At 42.2% G+C, this 11,646-nt stretch overlaps 1 protein-coding gene and 3 non-coding genes across 10 annotated transcripts in view; 2 read left to right on the plus strand and 2 right to left on the minus strand.

Annotated features, from left to right (window-relative positions):
* Nucleotides 1-1,294: 1,294 nt before the first annotated feature.
* On the minus strand, nt 1,295-1,367 carry trnar-ucg. The gene has a single exon. It is a non-coding gene; the product is annotated as a tRNA-Arg (tRNA).
* Nucleotides 1,368-3,761: 2,394 nt separating this feature from the next.
* The window catches only part of rhbdf1b (rhomboid 5 homolog 1b (Drosophila)), a 36,104-nt gene continuing 28,219 nt past the window's right edge, over nt 3,762-11,646 (minus strand). For 3 of the 7 annotated variants that reach the window (XM_037980934.1, XM_017418602.3, XM_025006454.2), the window contains 9 exons: nt 11,430-11,591; nt 11,228-11,328; nt 11,036-11,099; nt 9,976-10,070; nt 9,793-9,868; nt 9,459-9,559; nt 7,899-8,052; nt 7,599-7,822; nt 3,763-7,504 (listed from right to left, as the gene is read on the minus strand). In XM_037980934.1, coding sequence (XP_037836862.1) covers nt 7,309-7,504; nt 7,599-7,822; nt 7,899-8,052; nt 9,459-9,559; nt 9,793-9,868; nt 9,976-10,070; nt 11,036-11,099; nt 11,228-11,328; nt 11,430-11,591 — 1,173 coding nt within the window. In that variant the 3' untranslated portion in view covers nt 3,763-7,308. Of the gene's footprint in view, nt 7,505-7,598; nt 7,823-7,898; nt 8,053-9,458; nt 9,560-9,792; nt 9,869-9,975; nt 10,071-11,035; nt 11,100-11,227; nt 11,329-11,429; nt 11,592-11,646 lie in introns of all 7 variants that reach the window. The other 4 variants (XM_025006452.2, XM_037980933.1, XM_037980935.1 and 1 more) reach the window with 3 other exon arrangements.
* On the plus strand, nt 4,319-4,411 carry trnai-uau. Its single transcript is given in 2 exon segments — nt 4,319-4,356; nt 4,376-4,411. It is a non-coding gene; the product is annotated as a tRNA-Ile (tRNA).
* Nucleotides 9,656-9,749, plus strand: trnai-uau. Its single transcript has 2 exons — nt 9,656-9,693; nt 9,714-9,749. It is a non-coding gene; the product is annotated as a tRNA-Ile (tRNA).

Raw genomic sequence — 11,646 nt, forward strand, 5'->3', positions numbered from 1 at the left:
GGGCGGGAGGGGCGGATGAGGACAAACCAAATGATGAGAGAGTGATGGAAACAGGGATGCATGAAATTAATATCAGGAGGAGGTGAACGTGACAGGATGAGTTTAAGAGGAGAACGGGTAAGTGAGGAGGGTTTGGGGGGATTTGAGAAGGTGGGAATACGAGGGAGAGATACTCACAGGTGACAACGAGGAGTGGGGAGACGGGGTTTAATAGCTTTCCATGCTGCTTCGATTAATCAGCCATGATCTGACAAATTAAGATGAGCTCCGAGATGATTTTCAGAGTTTCTGTGCGGATGGGGTCATTAATTTGTCACTGTTAGCTCCCCCACAAAATTTTATGGTGAGAACAAAAGAGACAAAAGGCAGATGACAGTGGATCGTGTACAATATGAAACATGCCACCTAGAAACGATGGTTTGTGACGATTCTCTGTTCTGCTTTTTTTTAGCTTTACCTTTACCCATTTCTCTGACCAGCAGCCCACAGCTGTCTCTGCACTACCCATTTAGCCTCAAACAGCAGACGGTTTTAGTGACCAGCAGGTGAGCATTAACAAAAACGCAGACGCATTAGACCTTGGCGCCAGAGATTAAAAATAGCCCAGTCTAATAGAAATTTGTGAAATGGCCGAGATCTCCTGAAGGTCTGATTAAACTGCTGGATGACGTGAGTGAACTGTCACGGCAAGAGAGCAGAGTTGGCCTTTATAACGCCGCTTCAGATGTGTCACTCACTGCAGTTCTTCTAAACAGTAGACATCGCTCATGACAAACTACCTTTAAATAGCAGGAATGGCACAAGAAGAAGAGTCATGAACAGGAAGTGCATTCTACATACAAGGAGTAACTGCAAAGTTCCATCTTATTTCTTTTTTTACTTTACAATGATTGTGCTTTCACAGAGACCAAGAGAGCTGATCACATTAGTCCAGCTCTGAGGTCTTTACACTGACTTCCTGTTGCTCGGAGAATTGATTTTAACAGCTTGTGGCTGGTTTACAAACGATCTGGGTCCAAAATACCTCTCTGATCTTCAGCTGCACTATAAACCATAATGACCTCTGAGGTCGTCAGGATCAAATCTGCTCTGTGTCCACAGAGTTAGAACCAAGCATGGAGAAGCTGCATTCAACATTTAAGCACAGAGTATCTGTAAGTAACTGCCAGACCGCTCCTACTGAGGCTGAAAGAAGGTGCTATATGTTGTCTTGGCTGTATTTGCCCATAGAATTATGAAATGCTCCCAATTTGACGTTTCCCAGCACCTGGGTTAGGAACTGAGTGCCTAAAAGTGACCACGAAGGGACTCGAACCCTCAATCTTCTGATCCGAAGTCAGACGCCTTATCCATTAGGCCACGTAGCCTGTATGAAGGTGGCACTGTCCACTGCTGCCTTTGATCATAGCAAGGAATCTTTTTTTTTTTTTTGCTGTATTTTATATTGCATTATCTTTTATTCCAGCTCTTATTCAGAGCTTGCTTCTAACTTTTAATTTTGTGAAATGTTCTCTCTATGTAATGCAAAATTTTTATGTTTCTATAAGCTTTTATTGTTCTTTTGCACAATGTTTTTAACTGTCTAAATGTTTGAAGCAGTTTGAGGTGCCCTGTTGCTGCCTGCCTTCTTGCCTTCTTGTCTTCTGTTCCCCTATATGAAGAACTGTGGACATAAATCTGCTGCTCTTCCTGTTTTACAATACACCACAGCCTGCTCAGAGCTTAAAAAAATAATGCAAGAAAATGTAAGTACAGTTGCTGTCCAAGTTTTATATCCAAACATCAAGGCCATGAATGTCAAATAAACGTTGGGCTTTGATGATTTATTTGAATCTTTCTTTTATGCAACATACAAAAGCCCCTGGATACTTACATACAAATGTCCCTTAGCAAGTTGCACCTCAACTACATGCTACGTTTTGTAGCCATCTTTAAGCTTCTGGTTTAAGACTGGCTGGACATTTGACCGCTCTTTTTTGGCAGAATTGGTAGCGTTGGTTCATTTAACTTTCCAGGCACAAATGCAGCTTTTAGGAAAGGTTTACAAATTTATAATAGGGTTGAGGTCAGGGCTTTGGGAAGGCCATTCCAGAAGCTTAATGTTAGGCTGTTTTATCCAATCAGAAACCAGCTCTGATGCGTTCAGGATCATTGTCTTGCTGGATCACCCACACTGTCTAGTTTGATTTGAAGTGAAGTTGGAAGAATTTGGAGGTAGACCTCCTTTATTATTCGATCCACTTTGTGAAATGCACCAGTACCACACCATGGTGCTACCACCACCATGCTTGATAGTTGGTTTGGTGTTTGAAAGCCTCGCCTTGACTCCTCCAAATGTACTTCTTGCCATTTTATCCAGATAGCCCAACTTTTGTCTCATCTGACCATTTTTGGTTTGTCAAGCTGCAAATTTCAGTTGAACTTGAAGGCATCACTTATGGTAAAACTCACGTCACTGTGGATGATGATGCTGGCGTTTCCGCAGTTTACAGTTCTTGGCAGGTTCCTGAACAGCCTAACCAATTTCCTTTCATCTCAGGGCCACAGTTTAAAGGTCTAATTCAAAACCAAAGTGGTCATACATCTGAATAATTTCACTTATGTACAACTACTTGAGCTGGTGAAGGCGTCTGAAGTTGCTTAGAAATGGCTTCAAAAAACTTCCTCAGCTCACCCATTGTTCTGAGTATTGGTTAATCTAATGAGTGCTGTTAACCCTGCCCTGGCGTTCGGGTCAAATTGACTCAAAATTACAAGGGCTTCTCTACCTCTATCTCTTTCTCTTTTGAGAGTTTCAGGAGGGTTAAAAAATCAGGTTTTCTGCTGTCAAAAAAAAGAAAGTACCAGTTGCAGTCAATCATGTTCACTAAGAAGACCTTAACAGACCTAGGCTCTGCCAAGTAAAAAAACACAACCGCTGTAATGCAAGTAAATGTAATGAGTTACTTTTCTTCTCTACATTAGCCTGTTATTAGTATTTAGCTCCCATTCTCCCTGTTTCTGATTGGTCGACTTGGGCGTTATACTTTAGGTTGTCCAACACCGGAGTGACAAGACCTTGAAAAGGTCACCAGAAAAGCTCCAGAATAATTCCTGCTGACCTTATGTAACCTGATGAGCCAAATGTCAAATTGTTTGATATTCAATATCGTCCACTTGCCGTGGTAAAGGTCTCCATCGCTCCCTCATTCTCTCATTTTACATCTGTGCATATGGAGGAAAAAAAGGGGGAACTGCATCATCGGCATGCGATTGATAGTAATACGATGGAAACTTGAATCACATGTAAAAGCTGGATTTTTTATTTATTTGTAATGAAACACTAAAGTTATGAAGGTCAATAAATCTTATATGAAACGGTAATTATTCTTCAACTTATTGAACTTATAGTAATCAGCTGCTCTTCTATATGACAACAATATTAAATGATCTTGATGGAACAGAAGCAGGATTTTCTGTGTTTGTGCTGTCTGGCCTCTCAGGTCCTCACTAATAGAAGTACCCCCTTATTAGAATCAAGAATTAATGAATGCCAAAGCAATTATGCTTGTGCCATGTATTTCCATGTGGATATCACTGTGTGCGTGCTCAAAGGGAAGGAACGCTTCAACACCACGGCAGCCTTGTGGCTCCGTTAAGAGCTCTGCATGCTTACAAACACTCCGCTTAAATTAATGACATTCAAATCCCAAAGAACACCACGTCGTTTATTGCTGTAATTCAGGTTTCACGTTATAAATGGGAAACTGGTTACATTTTGTGCCGGACTCAGCGTGCAGGTTTGTTATCATTGGCTGCCATCTAGGGGCTGCACAAAGACAAACATAACCAACATCATTTTTCTATAGGTACTGTAGAATACAGATAGAAAAAAAGAGTTAATTTTATACATTGTGTCAGAAGAAAATTGGACAGGTTTTATTTATTTTTATTCGTAAATATAAGCCACCTGCTTTGAGCTTCTCAAATTGCTATTTCATGAGTCAAACAGAACATTATTATATTTGGTAACTTTAAGTCAAAATGGTGAGAATCACATCTTAAATACAGCCTTTATTAGTTGTTATAAATCCAAATAGGTTTTTAAGATACACACTCAGACCTGCTCCCACTTCCTTCCATCTTGTTCTGAGATAAGAAAAGAAACAGTGTTTCCTCATAAAATGAGTTGCTCTTTAACTGAAACTCAGTGTCTTAGAGGAAATTTAACAATTTCTTTTGCATGTATTTATATTATTTACACAGGCAACTCCGAAGGACGTACCAAGAACAGCATTCACAGTCAGATTATTATTATGATTATTAGCAGATAATCAGAGCTCCAGTGGCACAATCGGTCAGCGCACGGTACTTATAAGACAGTCTTGTTGAAGCAATGCCGAGGTTGTGAGTTCAAACCTCACCTGGAGCATCTGTCTTTAAAGTCCTGTACAAAAGCTTTAACCCAAAAAACTGAAAATGTAACATGGTTAAACGAAAACCTGACTTGAAAAGACTTTCTTGCAGGTCGATTTTGCAAAAACTCAAATTAAAATCTATAAATATATATATATTTGTTACTATCATAACACTGTTTCTGTGCTATTTTCATTAGAAATCAGTTAAAAAGAACTGGTGACAAAAAGGAAGACCTAAGAAATGAATAAAAGTCTCTTATTTAAAGAAGAAATTCCAGTAAAGTTTGTGTTCTGACTGATAAATAAGTTATACTGATAAAAGTTCATTTCATATTTCTGTATGACTACTTTGACATATCAAAATCTGAAAAACATGGAAATTTCATTTATTTTTTCAAGAGAATCTTGAAAAAACTGTTGGCCCTTTATTAGGTTTTTTGTTGGCTCCTTGGGAACATGAATTGGATCCCCTGGAGTCCATCCATCCATCCATCCAACTGGAGCAGTTTTTCCATGAAGAATAAACTCAAATTCAGTCATCAGAGGCTCCAACTGCTGCAGTTACAGCCTGGAGGGACAATTATGGACACACAGTTCTTTTTCTCTCTCTTTTATTCATCTTCGGTAATCTGGAATATTCTATTCATATCCAACACTTATAATCAATTTTTAAGAAGACGAATATCACAACCATTAAGTTTGTGACAGAAGTTTGAGGGTGGAACACAGAATCAAAATCGTTACTGGGAATTAGCAACAATCAGCTCTATAGCCAGAAATATCTTTATTTAGTGAAGTTTGAAAACCAATATGGGAATCAAAAGTAGATCGATAAAAGTCACTGATGGAGCTCACATGTCTTGAGGTCGTCTAGTGCAGTGGGGTCCAATCCTGGTCCTGGAGGATCACTCTCCTGCATGTTTTAGGTGTTTCTCTGCTTTGACTCACCTGATATGAATGACTGAGTGATTAACAAAATTCTGCAGAACTTGAAGACCTGCTGAAGAGCAGGGAAACATCTAAAACATGCAGGATAGTGGCCCTCCAGGTCCAGGACTGGACACCATGGGTTTAATGTTTTAGTAACTCCTCCTAAGAATTAATCCAGGATTCAAATCTGGATGCTGAGTTTCAGTCTTGCAGCAGCTGAAACAGAGCTCCAGTGGCACAATCGGTCAGCGCGTGGTACTAATAAGACAGTAACTTGTACGGAGTGATGCTGAAGTTGTTAGTTCGAGCCTCACCTTGAGCATGTTTCTTTATCCTTCTGCAGGAAAATTGAATTGATGTGTGCCTGAAGTATAATGTACAGTAAAAAAAAAACAGTTTGATCGGCATCTGCACATCCAGGCCCCATTTAATGTCTTTAATGTGAAATATAAAATCTGAGTTTGCCATTTAGGCTTCGATCACACCACACCACAACTTGCCGTGAAGCCATGAGAGTATCTCAACCCCACAAAAGGCAAAGTTTTGGAGCCCGTTGCTGCTATCTAACAAGCACCTTCGCATAAGTGAAGCATGTTGTCTGTAGGGAAGCTGTTAAGTGTAGACCTCAGCCTCAGCACCAGCCATGAAGATCTCTGACTGAGATCATGATGTCCGGTGACTGAATTTCAGATAGCCAAACTATTTATTGTAAACGTCTAAAAACTGGAAACTTTCTAAATCAGAGAGTCGCACTTAAACAGACACATGGGAGTCCACCAGAGAAAACGAGGCTGTGCTTTGCAATGACCCTTCAAACACACGAGAGGAACAGGAAGAATATTTGAAGTGCTGAGTGATACGTTTGACTGTTCTTGACCCAGACTGATGAAATGTTGTTGACCCCAAACCAAACAGTGAGGAGAGTTTATGAAGCCGAAGACAGGAGTTTATATATTGGTTTAACCTCCAACGTTTGTTTAGCTTAATTAACCAATCAGAGAGAAAGGAGGAGAAGAAATTGATTTTGGTTCCACGAAAAGCTGGACTTTCTCTTTATAACGTACGTGAATGTTCTTGTACAGTGCCCTGAGATGACTTTTGTTGTGACTTGGCGTTGTATAAATAAACTGAATTGACCTTTGACCCAAACGGACTTTTGACATTAAAGGCTCCTCTCTGTGAACAGGCAGGAACACCAACAGACGTTGCTTTGTTTTATCGTAAAGTAGCTAAAACGCTACCAGCTTTAATGGAAAAGCACACGTACACATGTCGAAGTCTTCCGTTCTCTTCACAATCACACAGGCTATCCTTCAAGTGTTATTTTATTTACAGGACGAATGTAAAAAAATAAGTCATTTGGGATTGACGTGTACCAAAAGGCTGACGAGTTTTTTAAAGCAGTAAACTGATGAAGACACAGTTCAGCCACTAAATACTGCAGTAAAAAACGTTTTTACGAAAGTATTTCAACTGTTTTTCTTTTTACAAATACATGCCGCAATCTGAGTGGTTGTGAGTGTTTTTAAGGCACATTTAAGCGTTTTTAAAAATTTTAAATCCATCATCTCTTCTGAAGCTGCAATGTCCCTTTTGGCCACTGAGGGGTGATGTGAAGCCAGGTTTACTAGAAAAGTAAAGAGTTTGACAGAAAGCACTGTCGTCCAGTGCAGCGTGTGCTACGGGATCGATTACACACAATCAGTCAGCATTTCTTTTCAGCAGACTTCATTTTTTAAATCTATTTGTTCCTGCGCAAATGAATGCTTAAACGTCCTTCCTGCACAGGCTTTCTTCATAATGGGCTCTCCCTTGTTATTCGAATACATCCGGAGAGAGGTTCGTACGCATCCTGACGTGCTGTTTGTTGCTCCAGCAGAAGTGCTCCTGCTCAGAGACAAGCTGTCCACGTCCAGTCTTCGACTTCCACCCTCCCACGGCAGAACGGACGTGCCAGCTCTGACGTCGCGGCGACAGGTCTTCATTGGAGGTGTGCGTTTAGGTCATATTTCTCACAGAACTTGTCCGTTATCGGGATGCAGGTGAGGTACTCGCACCAGTCGCACTTCACGGGGTACACGTAGAAGAGGACGGCCAGAGTGGAGAGGAGGCCCAGAAAGATCAGCAGGAAGCCGCAGATCTGGAGTCGCTTTCTGTACATGTCAGAGTGCCCGAAGCTGGAGGTTTTAAACAAAACGAATGGAAATAAAGTTACAAACTGTCCGTGATCCTTACGCGCTCAGGGACAACTGCTTGTGTTCCTTCACCTACCTGATGTACGGCAGGAAGGCGAAGGAGAGGAAGAATCCCGACACGAAGCCGCAGACGTGAGCGAAGTTGTCGATCCAGGGAAGCAGGCCGAAGGAAAAGAAGAAGACGGAGATGGTGGAGAGTTTCGCGAACGCTCGCCACGGCCGCTCGAGGATCCACCAGCTCTGAAACAGCTCCACGAACAGACAGGACAGGATGCCGAACTGGCTGCCCGCCGGGCCCACCTGGAGCAAGGACCGCACACGGTTTAAACAGACCCGTTAAACGTACCGACGCCAGCCGGTTTACAGACTGCTGTACCTCTGCTCTGTACGGCAGGAATATGGCCGAGGCCAGGTTGCCAGTGATGCCGCTCAGCATGTAGATGATGGAGATTCTCAGCCAGCCGGCCAGCTTCTCTAAATCTCTCAGCACCGTCATCTGGAACAGCACGGACACCAGGCAGTGCAGGATCCTGCAGGGACATGCAGGCAGGAAATGGTATCTACAGCGGCTTCAGAAAGGTTTCAGATCCACTTCACCTTCTGCTTCCTCACTCTACAAGCGTTCACATGAACATTTTTTTTCACCCAATAATCTACAATCAGTACTTCCTAATGACAAAGTGAAAACAGAATGTTTGTTTAGTTGAAGCACCTTTGGCAGCAGTTACAGCACCAGGTTTTTCGGGGGAGGGGAGGTTGATGCAACAAGCTTTGCACACCTGGATTGAGGTATTTTCTGGCATTCTTCTTAGTAAATCTCAAGTTCAGTCAGGTTGGATGGAGGCCATTTTCTTTGTGAGCTTTGGCTCATTGTCCTGTTGGAAGGTGACACTTCGGTCTAATCTGAGGTCCTGAGCTCTGTGGAACAGGTTTCTCTGCTCCTATATCTCTATACTTTGCTTCAGTTTTTTTTTTTCAATCCTGATTAGCCTTCTAGTCCCTGCCCTTTACCCCCACAGCATGATGCTGCTACTACCATGCTTCACTGTTGGGATGGTGTTGGGCAGAGGTTGAGCTGTGCCTGTTTTCATCCTGACGTAACATTTAGGCACTTCAGCCTCAGTTGCATCAGACCAGAGAATCTTGTTCCTCACAGTTAGGTAGTCCTTTTGTCGAGACACTCTGCCATAAAGCCCATGTCAGTGGAGGCGTACAGTTCTGGATGTCCTTCTGGAACTTAGTCCCATCTCCACACAGGAACTCTGAAACTCAGAGTGACCCTCAGGCTCGTGGTCACCTCCCTCACCAAGCTACTTTGTCCCTGGATCGCAGCTCTGGTCGTGCCAAACCTCTTCAACAGCAATAATCCTGTCTCTGAGCTCTTCAGACCCTACTGCTGAAAAAACCAAAACCCCACAGCATCATCCTGCCACTACCATGCTTCACTGTTGGGCTGGTGTTGGCAGCTGGTTTGACCTCATGGCTCAGGTTTTTGCTCTGATTGTCAGCCTTCTATAGAGAGGGGTCTGCCTTTCTGAATAATGTCTAATTTATTTTATAACAAGTGGACTGCAGTCAAGCTGTAGAAACATTTCAGTAAAGATTAAAGGAATTGGACCCCTGAGCAGAATTTCTACCTTTGCTGCAAATGGCCTCAATACTTATGTAAGTGCCACAAATCAGTATTTTCTTTTTAATGAATTCACCTTTTATTCATTCTGACTTAACTTCATCATTATGAGGTACTGAGAGTAGAGCAGTGGGGGGAAAAGTAAATTTAATTAAATACATCATCAAGCTGGAACAGTAAAGAGGGTCAAATACTTAAAAATATAACATATTATTAAAATTCACTGTTCTCTTTAATTTTTTTACATATATTTAAAAAAACAGTGTTGCTGTCGATCCTGTGGCTAATAAAGAAGCGTTCAGTCACCCAGCATGAAGAAACAGAGACAGCCACAGCCGGGAAAACTGATCAGGGATCTCTGGATTGAGGAAAGACAACAGTCCACACACATCGTCCATACAGGCCACCTGAGAGAGAGAGAGGAAGTCGCTTAAAAAATGTTATTGCTCAGCAAACACACCCGTGTACAACCCAGACTTTCTTCAGTGGACATTGCTTTACGAGCTCCAGTGGCGCAATCGGTCAGCGCGCAGTACTTATAAGACAGTGGCTTGCGGAGCGATGCTGAGGTTGTGAGTTCGATCCTCACCTGGAGCATTTCAACAACACCTGCTGACATTTTGGGCTCAGTTTGTCCTACCTGTGAGCAGAGGGTGGCCTCCTCGTGGAAGTAGCCGTGCATGAAGTTGCAGTACTCTCTGGAGGTGATTTCACATCTGAAACGCAAACGGCTCCGCTCACCTTGTACCCAATGACTTAAAGATCATCACACACAGAAAGTAAGTATGTTGCTTCTCTTTCCTGCCGTTAAAATAGGTCTTACCGTCCTTTCGTCCCGATGCAGCACGGCCGGCCTGTGATGGTGCAGTCTATGTGTGGAAGGTTGGTGTGATTCCCAAAGTCGTACCTTGTGCAAATCTACGGATCAACACCACACCGGAATCATTTTCACTTATTAAATACAACAGCAACAACAAACAAAGTGATTACTTTCTATTTGAAATATTAGGTTTTTTAATTTAATCATATTAGCCTTTTTCTAGAAATCAGCACTGCTCCAATAAACACTGAGCCACCCTGACATGTTGTTTTCAGTCATATTTGTTAATGAAATATGCTTCATAAACTCTAATGGTATTATTATTTACAAGGGTTCCGACATATTTTTTTGAAATCCATTCTTTTCCAGACTTTTCTGTCGAAATTTGAGCCATTTTTGAAGTCAAACGTCCTCAGAGCTAAAGAAGAGAGGGACCATCTGGCCTCTTATCAGCACTCAGTTCAAGAGGCGGCCTCTCTGATGGTATGGGGGTGCATTAGTGCCTATAGCATGGGCAGCTTACGTATCTGGAAAGAAACCGTCACTGCAGAAAAGTGGATACCATCCAGACAACATCTATTTCATGCAAAGCTTTGCATTTTTTAGCAAAACAATGCTAAACTGCTACTGCATCCATTACGACAGCATGGCTTTGTAGTAGAAGAGATTTTTCTAGATGAGAATCTTTCAAATTCCTGTCACAACAAAATGCAAACTTGACTAAATACTTGCAAAATAAACAAATTTCTAAAATTTTGTTCGTTTGAGCAACTTTAAACATTGTAATTTAGTTTTTGAAAACACAATAAGTAATAGAGTCTGAATACGCTTTTTTATAAATACTTATCCAGATCTGGAAAATGCTAAAATGTCAAAAATTCATATTTTTCTGGACCGTGTGGAAACTCCTGATTTCCTGTTTGCATCAACGACGACATCGTTCTTCCTTAAGCCTTGTTAAAAAACAAACTTTAGTAGCTTTGCTCGTCTGAGTAACTAACAATGAATATATCAGTATGAAATCATGAGCTAAGTGTCTTTACCTGCTGTGGTTAAGACTTACCGGCCACTCTGTGACATCGTCCGACCACTCGTGAGGTGAAACTGAGGCCGGCTCCTGGCAAATTCTACAAAATGGAATCGAACAACTTAACAAAAACACTGTTTCTTAGACGTCAAAATGCAGTCATGATATGCATGTGTGCACACCCGAATGTGTCACTGTGTTGCCACTATTTCTAAAACTAAATGTTACCTAGGGTCCTGATGGCAGACTGCGCCGTGCCTGCGTAGTTTACCATTTAAATACGGAGCACTGTGGTGCTGGGGCCACTTCACCCACACTGCCAGGGTACTCTGAAAGTCCAAAACACGTGGCAGAAGTTTTGATTTCCAAGACAAAAAGTTTCATTGATTATGTCTAAAATGAGGAGGTTGCAAAATCTGTTTTCACTGACCGAACACTCCTTCTGTGACGTCTGCAGGCAGCCGGAGCGGTCGTTCCTCACGCAGCAGCCCGACTCTCGCTCGCTCGCCTTCTTCTCCTGGATCAGGCTGTGGATCTCCTCGTCTTGACGCATGCAAGGGGAAAACTTGGCTCCCAGGTGGATCAGCGCCTCCTGCAGGACAGTGAGAACGACGTCACAAACATGACCAGTTCCCCCCCCCCCCCCC

Source organism: Kryptolebias marmoratus, linkage group LG17, assembly GCF_001649575.2.
Source record: "Kryptolebias marmoratus isolate JLee-2015 linkage group LG17, ASM164957v2, whole genome shotgun sequence".
NCBI classification, from domain to species: domain Eukaryota; kingdom Metazoa; phylum Chordata; class Actinopteri; order Cyprinodontiformes; family Rivulidae; genus Kryptolebias; species Kryptolebias marmoratus.